The sequence below is a fragment of the Megalobrama amblycephala genome, linkage group LG14 (assembly GCF_018812025.1).
Source record: "Megalobrama amblycephala isolate DHTTF-2021 linkage group LG14, ASM1881202v1, whole genome shotgun sequence".
NCBI classification, from domain to species: domain Eukaryota; kingdom Metazoa; phylum Chordata; class Actinopteri; order Cypriniformes; family Xenocyprididae; genus Megalobrama; species Megalobrama amblycephala.
This window is the reverse complement of record NC_063057.1, coordinates 32,977,188-33,001,170: the sequence shown is the minus strand read 5'-3', so window position 1 is coordinate 33,001,170 and position 23,983 is coordinate 32,977,188. Positions and strand designations below refer to the sequence as shown.

Sequence of the window (23,983 nt, the reverse complement as noted above, 5' to 3'; positions counted from 1 at the left end):
ATGTAAATACAGTAGAACAAACTGTGAAATAAATAACGATGATCAGCGCAGCATGATTTAAAATGCCATGGTGAAAGCAGATACAGTAGGTACTCAACTAAAATGCCTATTGCTGCCGCCTGTAATGCCACAGCATTAAATACAACCCAGTGTCATGTCGCACTTGTCGTGAAATCACCACCAAGTGGTGCAAGGGGACGGTTTGCAACATTGTGTAAGGCTACTGTGACATTTATACTTTAAAATGAAGATAAAATAACGAAATAAATTAATGGTAATAATAATATTAATAATACCCTGTGCTCCATCCAGTCCCAGAGATCCACCCAGTGCTCGTTCCAGAGCCTCATCCAGTGCAGAAACCCATAGCTCCCCCCATGAAAATTTTGGGGGAGGGGGGTATATACGTCCCTGGCCGAGCCTCCCTTGTCTCCTGAGCTGCCAGCACCGCCATGGCTTCCTAAGCTGCTAGCGCCGCCCTGGTCCCCTGAACTTCCGGCGCCGTACTAGAGGCTTTCTAACCTGAACCTGATTTGAACTTTTATCACTGTTTAAAGACAGTACTGTAATTGTTATTGATCCTTCGCTGTTTAAAGACAGCAAAATAAGTGAACTGGACTGTGATGTGCTCATTTCTTTAATGTGTATAGAAGTTACCTTACTCACCATCATCATGTCCTGTCTGCTTTCAGCTCCATCATCCCAGAGTCCTCCAGCCCCACCACTGCTTGAAGTTTGCAGCCCTGTGACATCCCTTGAGATGCCCTGCCAAGATGTCGAGCTTGTGGCTCTGCCTCCAGCCTCGGACGCCCTCTTTCCATCTTGGTGCGTCGGCCTGTCGGCTCCACCCTGGCTCCTCCAGGCGCACTCGTCCAAGTGACACCACCGGGATCCCTCATCCCACCAACTCCCCCTTGGTCTATCATCGCTCTGCTTATGGCATGGACATCCGGGTTGTCCACTGTGGGTTCCTTCCTCCCTTCTGGGTTGCCTCTGTTCTCGGTCTCACCAGCATCGCCCCTGTCCTAAGATTCTCTGGCCCCACCCGTGATGCTCGTTGCCGAGAATTTGCCTGGGTCTCCTTTACCAGCGATGTCTCTCGGCTCCTGCGGTCCTCTGTCTGCGCCCATGGATCCTTCGTCCTCGTCTCCGAAGCTGTTGTTAGTCACTACACCACCTTGGCTCCTCCCTCCCTCAACTCCTCCGTGGGCTGTTGGCACTGGAAAGCACTGGTTCTGTGCTAGTGGACCATCTCAACCATTACTGCCAGAGAATCGTCATCATCGTGTTACTCCTCTGTCATCTCCTGTCATCATCCCTGTGCCTTATCCTGTTTTCATACCTTCACCATCACCTTGTCCACCTCCAAAGCCCCCTCCAGCCCTCTCTCTGTTGTTCTGTTATGGTGCAAGGTCTTGCCGAAAGGGGTTGTAATGGAACAGTTATCTTCTGTTAGTTTCTGTTTTCATGAACTTTCAGTTTGGTTTCATTCATCACATGTTCCTTTGTTCTATTTTCCTGCCACTTATCAGTCACTATGGACACTAACTAATCATCAAAGCTATTCGTCATTTGAGTTGATCATCTGTGTATTTAAGTTCCTCCCTTTGTCTTGTTCATTTGTCGGTTGTTTTCTGTGCACTAGCACACTGTTTTGGAGTTTGGCTTCTTATCGTGTTCGTAAATAAATCTTATGTTATTTCATCTTCGTCATCATTGGATCCTGACCTTTACAACAAGAGTATTGCCACAAGGCTTCAACATTATATATGTAATCGTCACTTAATAATCTTGTCTGTGTAAATTTATATCCAGTGTTTCCTTTTTGTTTGTCATAAAACTGGTAAACCTGGTAACTGTTGTAAAATATTCACATGGATATCAGAGAGTGGAGTGACCATCTATATCAGAGGTCAGAAATATATTAGAGGTCGGGATAATCACTGCCATGTGACAATAGCTAATGCATTTAATTTCACTTAAACTTGCATATGGACGTACATTTTAAGGTAATCATTCCTCATAGTCACACACCCTGTTTTATTAAGTTAGGTGCTATAAATACTATTAAAATATGAGATCCAAAAATCTATTCATGTGACCGGAGGTTTCAGTGATTTTCCCTTTGCATGCTTTAAGGCTGCTGACTGCTGATCTATATAAATAAATTAAAAAAGGGAGAGAGATGAATCAGAGTTATTTTCTTATTTTCTTTCTTATTGTTGTGATCAACATAGTGCCACAAATGTTGTGAATAGAGATAAACTTCTACTGAGCCTGGAACATTTCACTAATTATGATTAACAATTAACTTGAACAACAACAACTTTTATTATCTGAAGCAATATAAATCAAGTACAAAAAAACAGTAAATCAGACACTATAAAAGGAACATGAGAGGCTGTGAGGATGACAGAGCAAGAGGTGGAAACAAACATCAGTGAAGAATGAAGGCTTTAGTATGTATACTGCTGCTGTTGGAAACCTTTGTGTTTGTCGTCCAGCAGCAGGTAGATGGAGGACTCAATGAGAATGAGATCAGTCAACAGATCAGCTCTGAGGACGGAAGACAGAATCCACCTCAAACAGACACTTTGAGAGCTGAAGCTTCAACTGACAGACAACAATACTGTGATCTGGGCATCCCTGACATCCATGCAGCACTGAGAGAACTGACCGCCACCGTTACAGAGCAGAAAGAAAAGAACAGAGAACTGACCGCCACCGTTACAGAGCAGAAAGGAAACATCAGAGAACTGACCGCCACCGTTACAGAGCAGAAAGAAAACATCAGAGAACTGACCGCCACCGTTACAAAGCAGAAAGAAAACATCAGAGAACTGACCGCCACCGTTACAGAGCAGAAAGAAAACATCAGAGAACTGACCGCCACCGTTACAGAGCAGAAAGAAAAGAACAGAGCTTTAGAGACGCAACAGACGTTTATCCTGGAAGAGCTGAACAAGAAAAATGAAGGTACTTCACCAAAACATTCACTCTTTTTATCAATGATCCTCAAAGAAAAACACCAATTTAATACATTGAATAGGTGTAATATTTAGTGTAAAGTTGTGTAATATTTTTAGTCTATCTATTACAATTAGTAGCATAAATGTCATTTAACAGAATCTATTCCTTCACAGAAATTTCAAATCTTACTCTGGGTCAAGTGGAGTTGAGAAAGGAAAATAGAGGTGAAAGTGTTCCTGAATTATGTTAAAGTCAGAGTATAATTCTCATTGTAATAGAGTAATATATCACAATATTGCTTATGTTTTTCAATAACAGACAGAGAAATAGCTTTTTCAGCTGGACTGATGCAATCTGGCAGTGGACATGTTGGTCCTTTTACCACTGAAATCACACTAACCTACAGGAACGTCTTCACAAACATAGGGAACTCCTACAACCCAATTACAGGTAATTATCATAAAACTCAGTTTATAGTAATGAAAACCTTCTGCTCCATTCAGACCTCTCTGCAGTTGTGTAATGTGTATAAGAGAATTAAATGATCTGCCATCTTTCTAAACTATTACAGTGTGTTTGGTAATTAAGAAATCAGGAAACAGCTGATTCTGTATCTCTTGTTATTTGATTTAGGTATTTTCACAGCCCCACTGAAAGGAGCGTACATGTTCAGAATCTCTATATTTGGTGTTGAAGGAACTACATATGCAGCCATTTATAAGAATGGAGAGCGTATGGTTATAGCACATGATATTCAGCCTAAGGATCGGATGAACTCCTCAAATGGAGTTGTGTTGATCCTGGAGGTTGGAGATGTTGTCTATGTGAGACTTTGGGCTAACTCAAGGATATATGATGACCAGAGAAACTTCAACACTTTCAGTGGTTATCTACTGTTTCCCTTAAGATAACAAGAGATTTGCAGAATGTGAATCCAATAATTCTGAACCTTCAGCGTATGATTTAAGATAAAAATCATGAAGAATCATTAACATGTGAACTTGTATTAATGAGGACTAATGTGTGTTTGAAGTTTGAGCTGTCTATAAATGTAACTTTGTTTGAAGAGTTTCAGCACTGAGACAGACAGGTCCCAAAATCCATCAGGTGACAAATGGAGGAAAAAAAAAACAAAAAAAAAACCTTGGGAGAAACCAGGTTCAGTCGGTGGGCTGGGATGGTAATTCCATTCATATTGGGATTACCAGTCATAAATCAAAATATTTAATCCAGTTCCATCCAATCTAGAAAGTTAATAAAATACCTTTTTAAATGTATCTTGTTACTGATCCTTGATCTGTATCTATTTATCCTACATAAATAAATAAGAGAATAAAGAGACATTGTGGCATTTTCTTTTCCTTCTATATTCATGAATATTTCCCCAACAATGCTTCCCAACCACATTCCTGGAGCCCCCCTCAACACTGCATGTTTTCCATGTCTGATTCAGATCATCAGCTCATTACTAGAGCTTACATGTGCAGTCCTTTCCAGTTTCAGTTTTCAATCCGATCAAGTGTTTACATGTTCTCTCTATTATATTAGAAAAGAAATAAACCACCCCTTTCACTCCAACCCAAATTTCATTTGGATCGATTAAGGTGTTTACATAAAGGCTTTTCTGACTGACTGAGCTGTCAATTCGATTACTAATGGATAATTTGGTTGCATGCGTCTAGAGCGAATGAGATTGTCTCATTTAATAAATCCATCCAAAACATATATGCACTGGGAGGCTTTTTTGATGTGATGCACCACAACTATTTGAAGCTGTTCATGTGGGCCAGTTTTGGGCCTGGGACCCAGCCAGGGGTGAGTTTCCCGAAAGCATCGTTGGTGAACTATGGTCGTAAGTCCCATTGAACTCTAACGACGGAACTTACGACCATAGTTCGCTTTGGGAAACGTACCCCAGAACTGAAGCAAGGATGAGGCCCAGAGGTGAGCCAGACAAATTTTTGGTATCTGGATATACAAAGAATTATAAATGTGGAAAAAATCGAGTTGGAAGAAAATAACGTAAAGAATCATGTCACCTTTACCATGTTCATTTTCTATAAAAACTTTTGTACTCTCTCTATCTGGGGATTTTCTCTGAGAGTGGTCTGAGATCTTAAAGATAAAGGATGATATTGAAGGCATTGTCTGGAGTCTGTCTGATTACTGCTGCACAGCAGGTTAGTGGAACACTAAAGATCTTAATCCTGAGGTCAAAGAATCCAATCCTCAGTTCTTCTTTTGCACTTTGCTCTGTTGTTTTTAGGTTACTCTTCTGAGATAAGGCAGATTTTATGTCTTAAGTTGTCATAATTGTTGATACTGTTTCCCAGAATGTAAGGTGGAGCTCAGGTGATTAGGATGGGTGATAAAGCCAGCCACTGAACCAGGAAATCAAACCTGATGTCATGAACCCACAAAGGCAGACAAGGTGAGTACAAAACAGACTTTTATTTGCAGGAATGCATGAAATAGCAGATTGGTAATGCAATGCAGGTAAGGATAGCAGTCAATGAATATTGCAGGTGAACTTAGCTGACAGTAATGCAGTCTTTGTTTGTTGCAGAAATTGTAGGCGGTGAGGAAGACGGGAGGATCCGAAGGGCGAAGAGCAGGATGACGAAAACAGGGTCAAACAGATTAAACAACTTTGAAAACAGCATTACCATATTCACTAATTACAAACCAGTTTGGCTTTATTTCTTTCATATGGTACATGTACAAATGTTACTGAATCCCTTTAGATGGGCACTTGACATTGACTTTGATTGAATTAATTCTCTTTCAGCAATTCAGACATACCTTTTACTATATGCATTTTTTGGAATCAGTGACTGACAGCTGAATTTTGATGTGTGCGAGTTCTTAAATGAGTATGAAAGTCTTTAAAATCGCAACTATCCATTTTGAACTTTCGTTATCAAGTTGATATTAGCTGTCTGAAAGAGCTCTTCTCATAACCTGTTATTGAACAAACTGCTTATGGTTATGCTTTTATTAGGCATTTGTCTTGGTTTTAATATCTTTAAATGTTCTTGTTTTGCAATGAGCACAAGCTTTTTAATTGATTTTAACTGATTTGTGTACAAATATTTTAAAACAGGAGGCAATTCCTTTGATGCTGTGAAACGTTTGACCAGTTTACCAGTGGCAAAAGAAATTACAAAGTTATAATCATAATAATTCAATAAATCATATGTTTTAACCTTTTATTGTTTTTCATTTACATAATCAATGTATTAAATATAGCTGCAAGCAGCAATTCGGGGCCAAGCCCCAGAAGGGGCAGTAGCGCAATACGGAGCAGGTAGAGCAAAAACAGCAGAAATTGAATGTACATGCAAAACAGCTGGTTCAGAAGGACAGGTGGAAATGAAATGAAAATCAATAGAAGTTCAGAGAATGAACAGGGAATGAACTAAAAACACTTGTATCTCATTCAAGAGGAATAAAGATTAGTACAATGCTTATTTGGATAAAAAAGGTATCAAAATGACTCATTACACACAATTGTATAAAGGAACACCCAACACGGGATTCGAACCCACGACCTCCGAGTCCAGTGTCCATTTCTCATCTCATTGCACCACTGTGCAGGTGAATGTTGGCACACCTGCCGAAGTTCATTAGTTCATGTGAAAATGAACTCAAAATGAAGAATTTTTATAAAACTGCACTGAATGTTATATTTAATAACTACTTTAGATCATTCTGCAGCTCATCATGCTGTAGCGCAATACAGAGCAGGAAGAGGAAAAACAGCAGAAAATGAACAAACATGAAACAGCTGGTTCAGAATTACGGGCGAAAATGAACTCAGAATGTACATAAGCTTAGATGAAAATGAACACAGCATGAAACAAAAAGCATTTATTTCTAATCCAAGAGGCAGTAAAGGAATCAAAACACACTATTTCATAAAACCGCTCCACCTGGGATTCGAACCCACTATCTTGGGGTGCAGAGCTCATCAGGTAACTGGCTTTACACATTGAGCTACTTGAGGATGCACATTCAACAATCTGTGGAAGAGAACTTTTAGTGTAAGAAAGAATTTACAAAAAAGCATTACTTAGCATGCTAACCATATTAGCATGCTAAGCTAACTTAATGCTAATGAAGCTCATGGTTAACTTGATAGCTGAAGAGCCACATTAAAGAGAATGACAACTGGTTAGCATGCTAAGCAATTAGCATGCTAAGCTAACTAGCATAAGACAACAAACACAAGCAAGGTCACATTCAGAGATGAATATCTTGGGAATGGTAGCGAATATCAAAAATCCATTCAGTCATTTCTGTGCGGCTCGGTCCAAAGATCACCTGAGCTGATTTTGGACAAAATTGGACAAAAATTGTAGGAGGAGTAGTGAAAAAATGGAATACAGGTACATTTTCAAAATGGCCACTACTGTACTGGGTGGACGTCTTAATGTAAGATATTGAATGTGATCAGTATGAAGAGAGGAATCAGTTGTATTGACATTCATTTTTCTGGAACAAAGGGTTCAAAAGTTATAACTCTTGGACTGTGGCGCTGTGTTGACTTCTCAGGTACCTTCAACCTTCTAAAGGTCATACATACCAATTTGTGTGAAGATATTCTTAATGTTTAACTTCAAAATGGCGGATATCCGATGTTGAATGTTCGATCAGTATGAACCAAGATTTGATTTTCTAATAAAGGTCAATTATTGGCAAAATAGATTTTTCAGATCTCATGTATGGCGCTGTTCCCAAATTTGGCATTCATGGTTTTCAAGTGTATTAGTTTTGATTGCTCAAAGTTTGGCAATAGCCTCTATAGCAATTTTGGTTCAACTTCGTGAATCATAACTTTTGAACAAAGATTATCATCATTTCTGTGCTCAGACCAAAGATTACAAAGTGACAAAATTGGAAAATTTTGAAGGAGGAGTAGCAAAAAAACTTTACTTTTCAAAATGGTACTGTACTGGGTGGACTTAATGTAAGATGGTAGTATGAAGCGCAAAGGGTAAAAGTATAACAGACTTAGTCCTAGATACTCCAAAGTTGGTCAAATTACTTTTAATTACTATCACTACAAGCATGCCAAATTTGATAATTTTCCTTCTTATGGTTCATTGATTACCATACAGGGGGAAGAAGAATAACTACGAATTTGGACATAAAGGAATTGCATGTGATAGCTTCAGATTAGACCAGTTTTAGGCAGAATGCCTAGAACAGACACAAGTTCTGCATCTTTTCCTGCCACAGTACCTCATGCGGTCTGGGCATGTGTCACACTGAGTTTCGAACCCACGATGCAGAGCATTCGGGATCCGTGGCGTAACACATTGAGCTAATCAGCCATGCAAGTTCATCAGTATGCTAAGCAGAGGTTTCAGTGTGAGAAAGAGTTCACAAAAAAAAAAGCTTCATAGCATGTTAACCATATTAGTATGCAAAGTTATTTAATGCCAACTAAGTTTTGGTTAACCTGTTGACTGAAGACCACATTAGAAAGAATAGCAATAGTTTAGCATGCTAAGCAATTACTGTGCTAAGCTAACTAGTATAAGACAACAAACACAAGCAAGGTCACATTCAGAGATGAATATCTTGGGAATGGTAGCGAATATCAAAAATCCGTTCAGTCATTTCTGTGCGGCTCGGTCCAAAGATCATCTGAGCTGATTTTGGACAAAATTGACCAAAATTTGTGGGAGGAGTAGCGAAAAAACTGTTTTTGATTTAATTCAATATGGCAGACAGGTACATTTAAGGAAAATGACAAATGACACATTGTCGGAATCGGCATAAGCCAGGGAATAAAATGACATAAAGCAGACAAATTTTGGATAATGTTTTCAAAAGTTATAAGCAATTTTGCAAAAATCATTATATCTGTGGAACACTAGGTGGCGCTGTGCTGAAACTTCTCATGTACCTTCAGGACACTCTGATGGTCATATGTACCAAATTTTGTGATGATATGTCAAATTGTTTAAAAGTTATTGCAATTTATGACAAAATTCAAAATGGCGGACACGTGGTTCATCCGATGTTGACGAATTCGATATCCTCGGATTCGGCATGGCACAGGGAATCCATAGACAGTTTTCTGACAAACTGTTCAAAAGTTATTGGCCAAAATAGCCATTTTTCATATCTCATGACCTGTAGGTGGCGCTGTTCCCAAATTTGGCATGGAACCTCAGCTCATGGTCTTGATCAATGTACAATTTTTGTTTCGATCCAATTTGGCCGAGATACAGCCTCTATAGCAATTTTGAACCTTTAACTTCGTGACATCATAACTTTTGAACAAAGATGAATAAAAAAAATCTGCTCAGTCATTTCTGTGCGGCTCAGACCAAAGATCACCTGATCAAAGTTGGACAAAATTGGACAAATTTTGAAGGAGGAGAAGCAAAAAAACAAATACTGTACTTTTCAAAATGCCGCTACTGTATGGGTGGAGACTTAATTAAGAATTTGAATAGGCATGAAGAGACAACTAAATTTATTTTTCTCGTTAACTTAGAATGTTGAATTTTGAACGTGGTGGCGCTATAGAGTTGGTCATCATTGGTCAACTTTTGTGCCAAATTTCAATTTTCTCAGTTCCGTTGATGGGCTGCCAAGACTATTCGGGAAAAAAATAATAAATATAGCTGCAAGCAGCAATTCGGGGCCAGCCCCAGTCATAGCGCAATACGGAGCAGGAAAAGCAAAAACAGCAGAAATTGAATGTACTGCAAAACATGGTTCGGCTGGAAATGAAATGAAAATCAATAGAAGTTCAGAGAACAAAGATGAACAAAATACTTGTATCTCATTGAAGAGGAATAAAGATTAGCAAATCCTTATTTGGATAAAAAAGGTTCAAAATGACTCATTACACACAATTGATAAAGGAACCCCAAAATTGAATCCACGACCTCCGGGTCCAAGGTCCATTTTCATCTCATTGCACCACTGTGCAGTGAATGTTTCCACACCTGCCGAAGTTTATTAGTTCATGTGAAAATGAACTCAAAATGAAGAATTCTTATAAAGCTGCACTTTAGATCATTCTGCAGCTCATCATGCTGTAGTGCAATACAGAGCAGGAAGAGGAAAAACAGCAGAAAATGAACAAACATGAAACAGCTGGTTCAGAATTACGGGCAAGAATGAACTCAGAATGTACATAAGCTTAGATGAAAATGAACACAGCATGAAACAAAAAGCATTTATTTCTAATCCAAGAGGCAGTAAAGGAATCAAAACACACTATTTTATAAAACCGCTCCACCTGGGATTCGAACCCACTAACTTCGATACAGGGCTCTTCAGATAACTGGCTTTACACATTGAGCTACTTGAGGATGCACATTCAACAGACTGTGGAAGAAACCTTTTAGTTAACAAAGAATTCACAAAAAAAGCATTACTTAGCATGCTAACCATATTAGCATGCTAAGCTAACTTAATGCTAATGAAGCTCATGGTTAACTTGATAACTGAAGAGCCACATTAAAGAGAATGACAACTGGTTAGCATGCTAAGCAATTAGCATGCTAAGCTAACTAGCATAAGACAACAAACACAAGCAAGGTCACATTCAGAGATGAATATCTTGGGAATGGTAGCGAATATCAAAAATCCATTCAGTCATTTCTGTGCGGCTCGGTCCAAAGATCACCTGAGCTGATTTTGGACAAAATTGGACAAAAATTGTAGGAGGAGTAGCGAAAAAACTGTTTTCCATTTATTTCAATATGGCGGACAGGTACATTTAAGGAAAATGACAAATGACACATCGTCGGAATCGGCATAAGCCAGGGAATAAAATGACATAAAGCATACACATTTTGGAAAGTGTTTTCAAAAGTTATAAGTGGTTTTGCAATAATCATTACATCTGTGGAACAGTAGGTGGCGCTGTGTTGAAACTTCTCAGGTACCTTCAGGACCTTCTAAAGGTCATACATACCAATTTGTGTGAAGATATGTCAAATTGTTTAAAAGTTATTGCAATTTATGACAAAATTCAAAATGGCGGACACGTGGTTCATCCGATGTTGACGAATTCGATATCCTCGGATTCGGCATGGCACAGGGAATCCATAGACACCAAGATCTTGATTTTCTAATAAAGTGTTCAAAAGTTATTGGCCAAAATAGCCATTTTTCAGATCTCATGACTTGTAGGTGGCGCTGTTCCCAAATTTGGCATGGAACCTCAGATCATGGTCTTGATCAAGTGTACCAATTTTAGTTTTGATTGCTCAAAGTTTGGCCGAGATACAGCCTCTATAGCAATTTTGGGTCAACCTCGTTAACTTCGTGACATCATAACTTTTGAACAAAGATGAATAAAAAAAATCTGTTCAGTCATTTCTGTGCGGCTCAGACCAAAGATCACCTGATCAAAGTTTGGACAAAATTGGACAAATTTTGAAGGAGGAGTAGCGAAAAAACGGAATACTGTACTTTTCAAAATGGCCACTACTGTACTGGGTGGAGACTTAATGTAAGATATTGAATGTGATCAGTATGAAGAGAGGAATCAGTTGTATTGACATTCATTTTTCTGGAACAAAGGGTTCAAAAGTTATAACCTTTACAAAAGTGAATATTTGAACTGGTGGTGGCGCTATAGACTTAGTCCTAGATACTCCAAAGTTGGTCAAATTACTTTTAATTACTATCACTACAAGCATGCCAAATTTGATAATTTTCCTTCTTATGGTTCATTGATTACCATACAGGGGGAAGAAGAATAACTACGAATTTGGACATAAAGGAATTGCATGTGATAGCTTCAGATTAGACCAGTTTTAGGCAGAATGCCTAGAACAGACACAAGTTCTGCATCTTTTCCTGCCACAGTACCTCATGCGGTCTGGGCATGTGTCACACTGAGTTTCGAACCCACGATGCAGAGCATTCGGGATCCGTGGCGTAACACATTGAGCTAATCAGCCATGCAAGTTCATCAGTATGCTAAGCAGAGGTTTCAGTGTGAGAAAGAGTTCACAAAAAAAAAAGCTTCATAGCATGTTAACCATATTAGTATGCAAAGTTATTTAATGCCAACTAAGTTTTGGTTAACCTGTTGACTGAAGACCACATTAGAAAGAATAGCAATAGTTTAGCATGCTAAGCAATTACTGTGCTAAGCTAACTAGCATAAGACAACAAACACAAGCAAGGTCACATTCAGAGATGAATATCTCGGAAATGGTAGTGAATATCAAAAATCTGTTCAGTCATTTCTGTGCGGCTCGGTCCAAAGATCATCTGAGCTGATTTTGGACAAAATTGACCAAAATTTGTAGGAGGAGTAGCGAAAAAACTGTTTTTCATTTACTTCAATATGGCAGACAGGTACATTTAAGGAAAATGACAAATGATACACATTGTCGGAATCGGCATAAGCCAGGGAATAAAATGACATGAAGCATACACATTTTGGAAAGTGTTTTCAAAAGTTATAAGCGTTTTTGAAATAATCATTACATCTGTGGAACAGTAGGTGGCGCTGTGCTGAAACTTCTCAGGTACCTTCACGACCTTCTAAAGGTCATACATACCAATTTTTGTGAAGATATGTCAAATTGTTTAAAAGATATCGCAATTTATGACAAAATTCAAAATGGCGGACACGTGATTCATCCAATATTGACAGAATTCGGTATCGTCCGGATTCGGCATGATCCAAGGAATCCATAGACACCAAGATCTTGATTTTCTGACAAACTGTTCAAAAGTTATTGGCCAAAATAGCCATTTTTCATATCTCATGACCTGTAGGTGGCGCTGTTCCCAAGTTTGGCATAGACCCTCAGACCATGGTTCTGATGAAGCGTACCAATTTTTGTTTCGATTGCTCAAAGTTTGGCCGAGATACAGCCTCTATACTAATTTCGGGTCGACCTCGTTAACTTCGTGACATCATAACCTTTGAACAAAGATGAATAAAAAAAATCTGTTCAGTCATTTCTGTGCGGCTCAGTCCAAAGATAATCTGATCAAAGATTGGACAAAATTGGACAAATTTTGAAGGAGGAGAAGCGAAAAAAACAAATACTGTACTTTTCAAAATGGCCGCTACTGTAATGGGTGGAGACTTAATGTAAGAAGTTGAATAGCATCAGCATGAAGAGACGAATCAGATGAACTAAATTTAATTTTTCTATGACAAAGAGTTCAAATGTTAAAACCGTTAGAATGTTGAAATTTTGAACTGGTGGTGGCGCTATAGAGTTGGTTCTAGAGACTCCAAATTTGGTCCAATCACTATTCATGAGCATCTCTACAACTGTGCCAAATTTCATCATTTTCTCATGTTCCGTTGATAGGGCTGCCATAGACTCCCATTCGGGAGGAAGAATAATAATAATAAAAGGGAAAACGTACAATTACAATAGGGGCTACAGCCCCTTCGGGGCTTGGCCCCTAATAAAAGGGAAAACGTACAATTACAATAGGGGCTACAGCCCCTTCGGGGCTTGGCCCCTAAAAATATAGTTATTTCAAATCTGACTTTTAATTATTCTGTTTGCAATGTAAGCATAGACTATTAAAAAAATGACCAGAAGCTGAGATTAAAATTAACACAGCTTGAACAAAAATAGATTTATTTCTAATCAGAAGAAAGTCTAGTACAATACTTACTGGGATAATAAAGGAATTGAAATGACATGGTACAAACAATTTTAATAGATGCCCTACAACGGACTCAAACTCAGTCTATGGATCTGAAGACTGACACTCAAATCATTGCACCACTGGGCAGACACTTACATACACCTGCCAAACTTTAGTAGTCTATGTAAGAATGAACTTACATACAATGAACAGTGCATTTTTAAATGAACTCAAAAAAGCAGAAATGAAAATAACATGAAAAACAGCTGGTTCAGAATTACAGGCGAGAATAAACTCAGAATGTAGAGAAGTTTAAATAAAAATGAACACAGCGTAAATGAAAACACATTTCTAATCCAAAAGGAATAAAGATCAATACAATGGTGACCAAGATAAAGGAATCATTTCATAAAACTGCTCCACCATGGATACAAACCCACAACCTTTCAATAAGGCACTCATCAGGCATCTGGCTTTACAAGTTGAGCTACTAGAGCACACACATTCAATATGCTGAACTTTTAGTGTGAGAAAGAAAATACAAAAAAGTATTACTTGGCATGATAACCAGATTAACATGCTAAGCTAACTTCAAGCTAATGAAGCTTATGGTTAACATGATAGCTGAAGAGCCATATTACAAAGAATGACAGCTGGTTAGCATGCTAAGCTATTTAACATAAGACAACAAACTCAAGCAAGGACACATTCAGAGACAAATATCCTGGGAACAGTAGAAAATATAAAAAATTAAATTACCATCATTATAAGTGTACCAAATTTGATAATTTTCCTACTTATGGTACATTGACTACCATTTGGGGGGAAGAAGAATAACTATGAATTTGGACATAAATAAATTGCATGTGATAGCTTCAGATTAGACCAGTTTTAGGCACAATGCCTAAAACGGACACAGAGCATTCAGGATCCATGGTGTAACACTAATCAGCCATGCATGTTCATCAGTCTTCTAAGCAGAGGTTTCAGTGTGAGAAAGAGTTCACAGAAAAACAATTAACCTGATGACTGAAGACCACATTAGAAAGTATAGCAATAGTTTAGCATGCTGAGCAATTACTGTGCTAAGCTAACTACCATAAGACATCAAACACAAGCAAGATCCCATTCAGAGATGAATATCTTGGGAACGGTAGCGAATATTAAAAATCTGTTCACTCATTTCTATGTGCTCGGTCAAAAGATCATCTGAGCCACTTAAATTTGAACCCATGACACAGGATTCAAACCCATGACCGCTGGTCCAGTGTCCATTTCTAATCTCATTGCACCACTGTGCAGGTGAATGTTTACACAACTGCCGAAGTTCAGTAGTTCATGTGAGAATGAACTCAAAATGAAGAATTTTTATAAAACTGCACTGAATGTTATATTTAATAACTTTAGTTTAGATCATTCTGCAGCTCATCATGCTGTAGTGCAATACAGAGCAGGAAGAGGAAAAACAGCAGAAAATGAACAAACATGAAACAGCTGGTTCAGAATTACGGGCAAGAATGAACTCAGAATGTACATAAGCTTAGATGAAAATGAACACAGCATGAAACAAAAAGCATTTATTTCTAATCCAAGAGGCAGTAAAGGAATCAAAACACACTATTTTATAAAACCGCTCCACCTGGGATTCGAACCCACTAACTTCGGATACAGGGCTCTTCAGATAACTGGCTTTACACATTGAGCTACTTGAGGATGCACATTCAACAGACTGTGGAAGAAACCTTTTAGTCTAACAAAGAATTCACAAAAAAAGCATTACTTAGCATGCTAACCATATTAGCATGCTAAGCTAACTTAATGCTAATGAAGCTCATGGTTAACTTGATAACTGAAGAGCCACATTAAAGAGAATGACAACTGGTTAGCATGCTAAGCAATTAGCATGCTAAGCTAACTAGCATAAGACAACAAACACAAGCAAGGTCACATTCAGAGATGAATATCTTGGGAATGGTAGCAAATATCAAAAATCCATTCAGTCATTTCTGTGCGGCTCGGTCCAAAGATCACCTGAGCTGATTTTGGACAAAATTGGACAAAAATTGTAGGAGGAGTAGCGAAAAAACTGTTTTCCATTTATTTCAATATGGCGGACAGGTACATTTAAGGAAAATGACAAATGACACATCGTCGGAATCGGCATAAGCCAGGGAATAAAATGACATAAAGCATACACATTTTGGAAAGTGTTTTCAAAAGTTATAAGTGGTTTTGCAATAATCATTACATCTGTGGAACAGTAGGTGGCGCTGTGTTGAAACTTCTCAGGTACCTTCATGACCTTCTAAAGGTCATACATACCAATTTGTGTGAAGATATGTCAAATTGTTTAAAAGTTATTGCAATTTATGACAAAATTCAAAATGGCGGACACGTGGTTCATCCGATGTTGACGAATTCGATATCCTCGGATTCGGCATGGCACAGGGAATCCATAGACACCAAGATCTTGATTTTCTAATAAAGTGTTCAAAAGTTATTGGCCAAAATAGCCATTTTTCAGATCTCATGACCTGTAGGTGGCGCTGTTCCCAAATTTGGCATGGAACCTCAGATCATGGTCTTGATCAAGTGTACCAATTTTAGTTTTGATTGCTCAAAGTTTGGCCGAGATACAGCCTCTATAGCAATTTCGGGTCAACCTCGTTAACTTCGTGACATCATAACTTTTGAACAAAGATGAATAAAAAAAATCTGTTCAGTCATTTCTGTGCGGCTCAGACCAAAGATCACCTGATCAAAGTCTGGACAAAATTGGACAAATTTTGAAGGAGGAGAAGCGAAAAAAACAAATACTGTACTTTTCAAAATGGCCGCTACTGTAATGGGTGGAGACTTAATGTAAGAAGTTGAATAGCATCAGCATGAAGAGACGAATCAGATGAACTAAATTTAATTTTTCTATGACAAAGAGTTCAAATGTTAAAACCGTTAGAATGTTGAAATTTTGAACTGGTGGTGGCGCTATAGAGTTGGTTCTAGAGACTCCAAATTTGGTCCAATCACTATTCATGAGCATCTCTACAACTGTGCCAAATTTCATCATTTTCTCATGTTCCGTTGATAGGGCTGCCATAGACTCCCATTCGGGAGGAAGAATAATAATAATAAAAGGGAAAACGTACAATTACAATAGGGGCTACAGCCCCTTCGGGGCTTGGCCCCTAATAAAAGGGAAAACGTACAATTACAATAGGGGCTACAGCCCCTTCGGGGCTTGGCCCCTAAATATAGAAATATGCAAGCAAAAACAATGCTTGTCCCCAAACACTGCTTGCATACAGACAGCTGGCCTACTCACACTCAACCCTGCAAGACCAGCTTCACCAGCTCCATTTTGCTTGAAGGGTTAGTTCACCCAAAAATTCTATCATTTATTACTCATTTTTGTGTCGTTCCACATCTGTAAGACCTTCGTTTATCTTCAGAAATCTGAGAGGTTTCTGTCTCTCCATAGAGATACAACGCAACCACCACTCCAAGGTCCAGAAAGGTAAAGACATTATTAAAGTACTCAATGTGGCTCCAGTGGTTTAACCTCAATTTAATGAAGTGATTTGTTTATGCAAAATAACATAATTTACCACTTTACTTACAAAAATACTGATCTGCAACACGTTCACAAGATCTTCACGTCGCATGCGTGTTCAGGTTCGAGCGTCAACTCAACGCACAAGTGTACCTTGATCGGCCCAGATAGTTTAAGATTGTAAAATATCTATATTTATATCTATTACGTTTAAAGAAAAAAGGAAGGCTATTTTGAAGAAAGAATGACACACAGTTCCATCACCCTTGTTTTAATGAAGTTTTAATGAGATATATGTCTGTATGTCCTCCAGGAGATTGATATTCTCCTGCAAGGCTGTTGTTGTGAATAGGAATTTGTTCTTAATTACTTGTCTGGTTAAATAAAGGTGAAAGGTAACCCAAAAAAGAGAAATGAATACCATTTTTAAATGTGGTATACTTTATTCTTACAGATTATACTGTAATAAGTAATTAGTTGTTTAAAACAATCTATCCAAATTCAGTAATAAAATAAAATAAAGTAAACTTAACTAAAGAAAATAAATGAAATAGCATAGTAGTAGAAACAGTATTCTTGAATAGTTATTGTTTACACATTTGTGACTTAAAAAATCTGTAATTATCTGATCAAGTGATTTTTCCTTTGCTGTCATATTCTCTTTTTAATGACATTAGAGAGACAGGAAATCACTGGGAAACTCATGTGTTCCACCTCAACTCTGTCCACTCATTCATATTCACACATATTCATTCTTTAAATTCACTGTATTGTGGAGGATTTTCTGCAGGAAGGTGATGCATTGAAGGGTTGCTGACCACAGATATCTGCAAGAAATAACAATCTATATGATCAGCTTCCTTACAGATTACTTATTTATTGATAGTATTAAACAGTTAATGCACCCATTACTTAGTGCTTTACATAGTTCTAGTCCATATACCTTGACACTAAATTCAAATAATACATTGGACTTTGAGTAAAATTGTACTATAAGAATATACCACAAAACAATTAAACTGGGGTTACAAGCTTCTCTTACCTCGGAATTGTTAAGATCATGGAAATGATTGTGTCCAAAACAACAGGGCTGTTGGGTTATAACTTGTGGAACAAACGCCACCTTTGGAAAAATGCACAAGAAGTGTTTTATGCCTTCTTACTGTGAAATGACATATATTCAATGACACTGGCAGACAGTTTCACTATATCAATTTCCTTCAAATAGAGAAGAAAAAAGCAAAAGACAGAAATGTCCTGGTGTGAAACCTTAAGCTTTTATTTGGATTTCTTAAAATAATTTCACAACTGAAAAACCACATGATATTTCTCAGTAGATGGTAATTTTGCTGTTTTTGAAGCAGTTAAACTTGCAGTTTAACTATTAGTAGAGATGTTGTTGCCGAACACAGTTGAGAGACGCACAGACTAGCTCAAAAATTGTTTAGGAATAAAAGATGTGTAAGAAAGTAGTTGCAAGAAAGGGTGCTTTAAGGACAAAACCCTGATAAATGTCTTGAAATAAAATATTTGAACAATGTTTTTAAGTAGAGAAAAAATTGACTCCATTGAATTAGTAGTTGCATGTTTCAGAGTGAAAAGCTGTACTGTGATCATGTACACTTGTGCAGCTTATAATACCATGTTTTTAAAGGCTCGGTTTATAGTAAATGCTGTTTCTCACCAACTCCATCTCTGCAAGTGCTGCGAGTTTAATGTTTGATAATGCAATGTGTGCTAAGTTTACTTTACATTCAGATAATTTCCAATAAAGCAGCCAGTCAAGTTTAAATTACTTATTAGACTGATTTCCAATAAAAATATATAACAAACATGATTAATGTAACCATTTCAAAGAAAAAAGGATGTGTTGTTCTAGCTTTCGGAGCAAGGGTGCCGTCATCTTAATACCACAGCGTGTGACGTCACAGGTTTGTTGTGTTGCCTGAGGAAAATAGATGAAGCAGAGGACTGACAGGGTAAGGTAAAGACAGAGACATTTAAAGATGGAAACTGGAAAGCCACATCAGAAGACAAAAGGTCTGATTTTATAAGTGTGTTTGCTATTTTTTTAGTATGGCTCTTTAATTACTACTTTTCCAATGTACTTTATTAAAAGTAATGTTTTTTGTTTTTACCATAATTTGGATGAATATCCAACATCAAACTGTCAACATCACCATGCAATACATGGTCCAGATCAGCCTCCTGAGAGCAGATGGACTCTGACACGGTGGGTATCGGCGTACACCATCCACACTTACTCCAGGTAGTGTTTCCGACCCGCCCTTCACCCTAAACCAGCAGATTCACGGCTTCTTCCATCCTTAACAATAGGAACAATTATGGGCTCAACAATCCTTTTAAGTTCGTCTTCCTCCATTTCAAAACAAGATTGTGTTCAAAAAGTAAAGAAATGCTTATATAACTTCACTGTCCAATGGAGCAAACAAACCCTGTGACATCACATGTTGTGATATTACAAGATGGCTGCTTTTTCTTTAAAATCGTTACATTGATCATGTTTTATTGAAGTGAAAATCAGTTCACTAAATAATGCAAACTGGACTGACTCCTTTATTTCTGCTTTAAAGCTCAAGAATTTTACATGGTAAAAGCTTAAGGGTTTGAAAATTTGATAGTGAAGAATTTAAGAAATAAATATTTGTATTGTAACTTTGTATTGTAGTATTTGTTGGTCCTTGTAAAGCATGAACCCAAGTGTGAACACCCTTAAAAGATACCATTTCCATGATATATGCATATGAGGGGTTCAGCTGACAAAAGAAGTTTGGGAACTTGACACATCGCTCACCTGTGGAGAACAGCAGGAAGTGACTTTACAGGCAAATGCTGACAGATAGATGGAGATGATAAACTCAAGGATGGCGAATACCATTGATACACCACTGATTCCCCAGTAGAGAGTCTGAGAATTCAACATTAGCACAAATAGCACAAAATAATTAGCACTCACACTGGTACAATCAGAAGTTCAGAATCTTCCATCCTTGAGGTTCATATAGCAATACAACATATTTATACTGAATTGAGTTTACAGTTAATGTATAATGTCAATGCTTTCTTACATTGTAAATGATCAGTAATAGTAAGAGATCTATAAACTACTTCTGAAAATGTTGGGAAAAGACTGGACAGATGAGTCCAGATTATGGCTTGACTTTTGTCAAGTGTTCTGACCACACAGTGATCTTACTGTAATTAATAAATACATGTGAATATAAAAGTTGGTGACATACCTTATACTTTGCCTCAATTTCATAACAGTAATAATAATTGTTGCACCAAGTGTTTAATGGCCCTAGACCCAAATCCATTGAAATTATGATAAAGGAAATACCTGCAGTTATAGCACTGAAAATGTTCATTCCCAGAGAACCCTTCACCTATATGTAGAAAAACAACAACAAAAAATAAATTAACACAGATTGTTAACATAGATGGAAAGGTATATGGAGTCTGATAAAAATACACTGCTTGACAAATATAAAATATACCCTCAAGCATCAATTATCAGGGTCCAAGAACCAATAGATGATTAATGTGTGGATGATTAAGTGATATAATTGGGATACAATAGGATACAATTCTCAAAATGTCCTGCAGTCTATGTGTATTAACTTTACTTAAAATTAGGTCTTGAGTTTAGGGGATAAAGTTCAATTTGTGAAAAATGAGCATTGACATTCATGAAAAAAAATGGTTCTCTGTGAATTACAGTCACTGATCCCCATACACTTTTATGGCGGAAAAAAAGGAAGAAGAAATCAGTACAAACACAATGGCCCTTTTTTTCACAGACAGGGTTAAGCCAGGATTAGGCCTTAGTTCATTAAATGCATATAAGTAGCTTTTATAAACATTCACTAGAGAGAGAGAGAGAGAGAAAAAAAAGCATTACTGGTGTTCATCTTGACAAAACAATGGCTCTGACATATTTTAAGATATGTAAGTACAAGTAACTTTCAGTTAAAACAGATCAAACATGCATTTTAGTCTGAGACTAGCTTAAGCCCTGTCTGTGAAACCGGGGGTAAAGGTTTCAAGTACCTCCAATGCTTAAATCCCTAAAAATACCAAGTGTTGTGTACATACCAAACACAAACCGGAGGGTGAATTCAGTTTGTTTTCTGCAGCAATACAGAGTGAGCCTGCGATAATGTACTGAGATCAGAGAGAAAGACACAAATCATGACTTCTGCTGGAATATATAACTTGTGTTATAAAAGACACAACACTTAATTGTATAATTGTTTCTTACGATGAGAGATCCCCAGTAAACAATACCACTAAAGACAGAGATGGATTCTGCATGAACTGTAGACACGATTCCCAACAGGAAAGTCAACAGACCAATCATTATCTGGACAGTCTGTGAAGGACGAGAGACATTTATAATGCAAGTTAAACAATATAAAATTTGGAGAAACAATATAACATGAGCAATATAAATAGTTTTTCAACAGCTGTAGTTATGGATTTATGATTGTACTACAAAAATTACTCTTATTGCATAAATTCACTAATTTGTGTATAAAGCAATCAATTGATTGATAGTTTGCAACAAACATTCTTCTCTGTGACTGATACACTATAAAGTTTTACTATTTTACTCTGTAAATGATAAACCTTATATTATTTCTGTCTTTCCTGCATTGTCACAAGGCAATAAGTCTTAATCTTATGCTTTGTTCATGTGTACATGTCATGCAACAGAAGGAGACAACAATGTAACAAAAGTAGGTATTCAGGTGTTTAGGTATTCAGGAGAGAATCACTGGTGAGTATAACAGCAGTCTGAGTCTTTGCAGTCTTTGAAGCAGTAGCCTACTTCATGAAGCTTCGAAACCTTTACGAAACTTTTGTTTCGAATCACAGTTTCTGAGCGTGTATTAAACTGCCAAAGTTTATTCTTATTGACCTGTTTAAATGAGCCATCCATGAAACAAACAAAACAAGTGCTGAAAATTGATAAAAGAACATATAGACCCTTGATATTTAATCTTATTAGATAATTAGTTAATTTCATTGAATAGATTTTACTTTAAATCAAATAATTGTAATGTACTTGTAAAATGTGTTTTTATGCATATTTGCCATGAGTTTTTATTGACCAGCAGGGATCACCAGTGGACGGCGTTTCGAACGCTTCGAAACAGTGGGCCCTATCATAAAATTGGTGCAATGCTGCGCCAGGCACGACGCAAGTGTCTTTTGCTAGTTATCGTTTTCACGTCCTGCGGCACGTTGCTTAAACATTGTTTTCACATCTTTTGCATGCCCATTGGCATGCTGGTCTGAAAACAAGGTGTGTTCAGGCGCATTGTTTGCGCATTACTATTTTGATGCAACTGAAATAGACTGCACCATTGACCAACTGAAACCTGGTCTAAAGTCAATGGCGCAATGGTGCACCTACCATTTTTCCCATCCTTAAACTAGAAAAAGTGGATTTGGACACGCCCTAAGTGCACTTGCTCCATGCGCTTTAGACCATGCGCTTAGATCGTTAAAATAGGGCCCAGTGAATCTTTATGAGAAGCATTTGGTTCAGTTGATTCAAAGTTTTGAAAAGCTTCATTTCTACCATCATTAATGGTCACTGACAACTGAGGCTAAAGACGGATGACAGAAGACTGAAGATAGCGACCACTGTTAAGTAGTAGTGATGAAGCTTCAAAACCTTCACCAGTCTTGTTTTGAATCAGTGGTTCGGAGTGTATATCAAACTGCCAAACCCACATCTGGGAACTGTAGTGTTGGGGGTGACTGTGACAGAGACAGTGTACCACTCCTTTTTCTTAAAGACTTTATTCATGTATTTTCCAGACCTCACAGTAACATATACACATACAAATCAATTATTTGGGTTCATGAACAATGTCTCACCCCAAGGGCTTTTGGTTGGCCTTTCAGAAATGCCTGAAGTCCATGAAGAGGTGAAACTCCTGCTGGCTGTTGTACATAAACAGGCACAGGAGCATTTGTCCCAGTTCCAGCTGCTGTTGTTTGTGTTGGTGGTTGAAACTGGATGACAAGCGTCGAAGAGTTCACGGGTATGACAGTTTGAGACATTCTTGGTTCTGAATTTGAAACTGACCTGCACAAAATCAAAGTAAATCAAGACTAGACATGATTATAAAATAGATTTTCTATGTAAACAAACTTTTCAGTTTATTAAAATATTTTATTTTTATTATAAAACATGGTCTTAATTTTGTTGAAACACTTATAAATGCAGTTATGTCAACAGTAGTTATTACCATTGGTTAAATTATTGCCATCAATTATACTTAGACCTTGAAAACAGAATAGGCAAACAGCACGTTTAAATTGGTCTATATATTATTTATATTTACGCCATTTTTCAGATGCTCTTTTTCAAAGACACTTACAAAAGTGCACTACCAACCATTATAGATGATTACCAAATAAAAGAAATCCATTCACAAATTGCAGACATAACACAGATATAGGCATCTGTATAAAGATAGTCAGATAGTCAGCGTAAGTGAATAATTTGTTTTACCGTGGGGAAAAATCTTCTCTTCAGTTGGTTTACCGCACTCTGTAGTTCAGTTCACTCTTCTGAGATGAGCCGATGCACAGTAAGATGTCAAAAGAGTAACTGCTGATATTGTTTCCCAGAATAAATGAGAATCAGGAAGCAGGTTGAGCTCAGCTGGTTAGGAGGGGTGGCAAAACTGGCTCTTTCAGAAGATAATGAAACCATAAAAGACAATAATTAACTGAAGTATTCATAAACATGCTTCTCACATGCTGGTTTTGGAAACAGGCATGTAAATACTGTAGAATAAAATGTGATACAAATAACGA

The 23,983-nt window shown here is 37.5% G+C and overlaps 2 protein-coding genes across 4 annotated transcripts; one reads left to right on the top strand and one right to left on the bottom strand.

Annotated features, from left to right (window-relative positions):
* The first annotated feature begins 1,092 nt into the window (after nt 1–1,092).
* Nucleotides 1,093–4,755, top strand: LOC125244431. The gene is made up of 5 exons (XM_048154517.1): nt 1,093–1,405; nt 2,800–2,976; nt 3,144–3,194; nt 3,289–3,420; nt 3,604–4,755. Exons 1-5 carry the CDS (start codon nt 1,093–1,095, stop codon nt 3,879–3,881), a joined length of 951 nt encoding a protein of 316 aa, XP_048010474.1. The 3' UTR covers nt 3,882–4,755.
* A 12,871-nt stretch (nt 4,756–17,626) lies between these two features.
* Nucleotides 17,627–23,802, bottom strand: LOC125245089 (membrane-spanning 4-domains subfamily A member 4A-like). Of its 3 annotated transcripts, XR_007179434.1 has the most exons (9): nt 23,676–23,802; nt 23,036–23,246; nt 21,408–21,518; nt 21,242–21,310; nt 20,386–20,532; nt 19,941–20,054; nt 19,264–19,451; nt 18,168–19,138; nt 17,911–17,952 (listed from the first exon to the last, which is right to left on the bottom strand). XR_007179434.1 is itself a non-coding variant. In XM_048155535.1 (8 exons), the coding sequence occupies exons 2-8, from the start codon at nt 23,219–23,221 to the stop codon at nt 17,875–17,877; spliced, it is 786 nt and encodes a 261-aa protein (XP_048011492.1). In that variant the 5' UTR covers nt 23,222–23,246; nt 23,676–23,802; the 3' UTR covers nt 17,627–17,874. The 3 variants fall into 3 exon arrangements, 1 of the variants encoding a protein (XP_048011492.1); XM_048155535.1 differs by lacking the exon at nt 19,264–19,451 and having other exon boundaries at nt 17,627–17,952; nt 18,168–18,248; XR_007179433.1 differs by having other exon boundaries at nt 18,168–19,451.
* Between the last annotated feature and the right edge of the window lie 181 nt (nt 23,803–23,983).

Bases quoted from the DNA above. Each gene is read 5' to 3' on its own strand.
- LOC125244431 (XM_048154517.1), top strand. From the start codon at position 1,093: ATGTCTCTCGGCTCCTGCGGTCCTCTGTCTGCGCCCATGGATCCTTCG. The intron at 2,977-3,143 runs GTACTTCACCAA...ATTCCTTCACAG, and splicing joins GCTGAACAAGAAAAATGAAG to AAATTTCAAATCTTACTCTG. The intron at 3,195-3,288 runs GTGAAAGTGTTC...TTTCAATAACAG, and splicing joins GTTGAGAAAGGAAAATAGAG to ACAGAGAAATAGCTTTTTCA.
- LOC125245089 (XM_048155535.1), bottom strand. From the start codon at position 23,221: ATGTCTCAAACTGTCATACCCGTGAACTCTTCGACGCTTGTCATCCAG. The intron at 21,519-23,035 runs GTGAGACATTGT...CGTCCTTCACAG, and splicing joins GCCAACCAAAAGCCCTTGGG to ACTGTCCAGATAATGATTGG. The intron at 18,249-19,940 runs GTGAGCGATGTG...ATTTTTCCAAAG, and splicing joins CTTCCTGCTGTTCTCCACAG to GTGGCGTTTGTTCCACAAGT.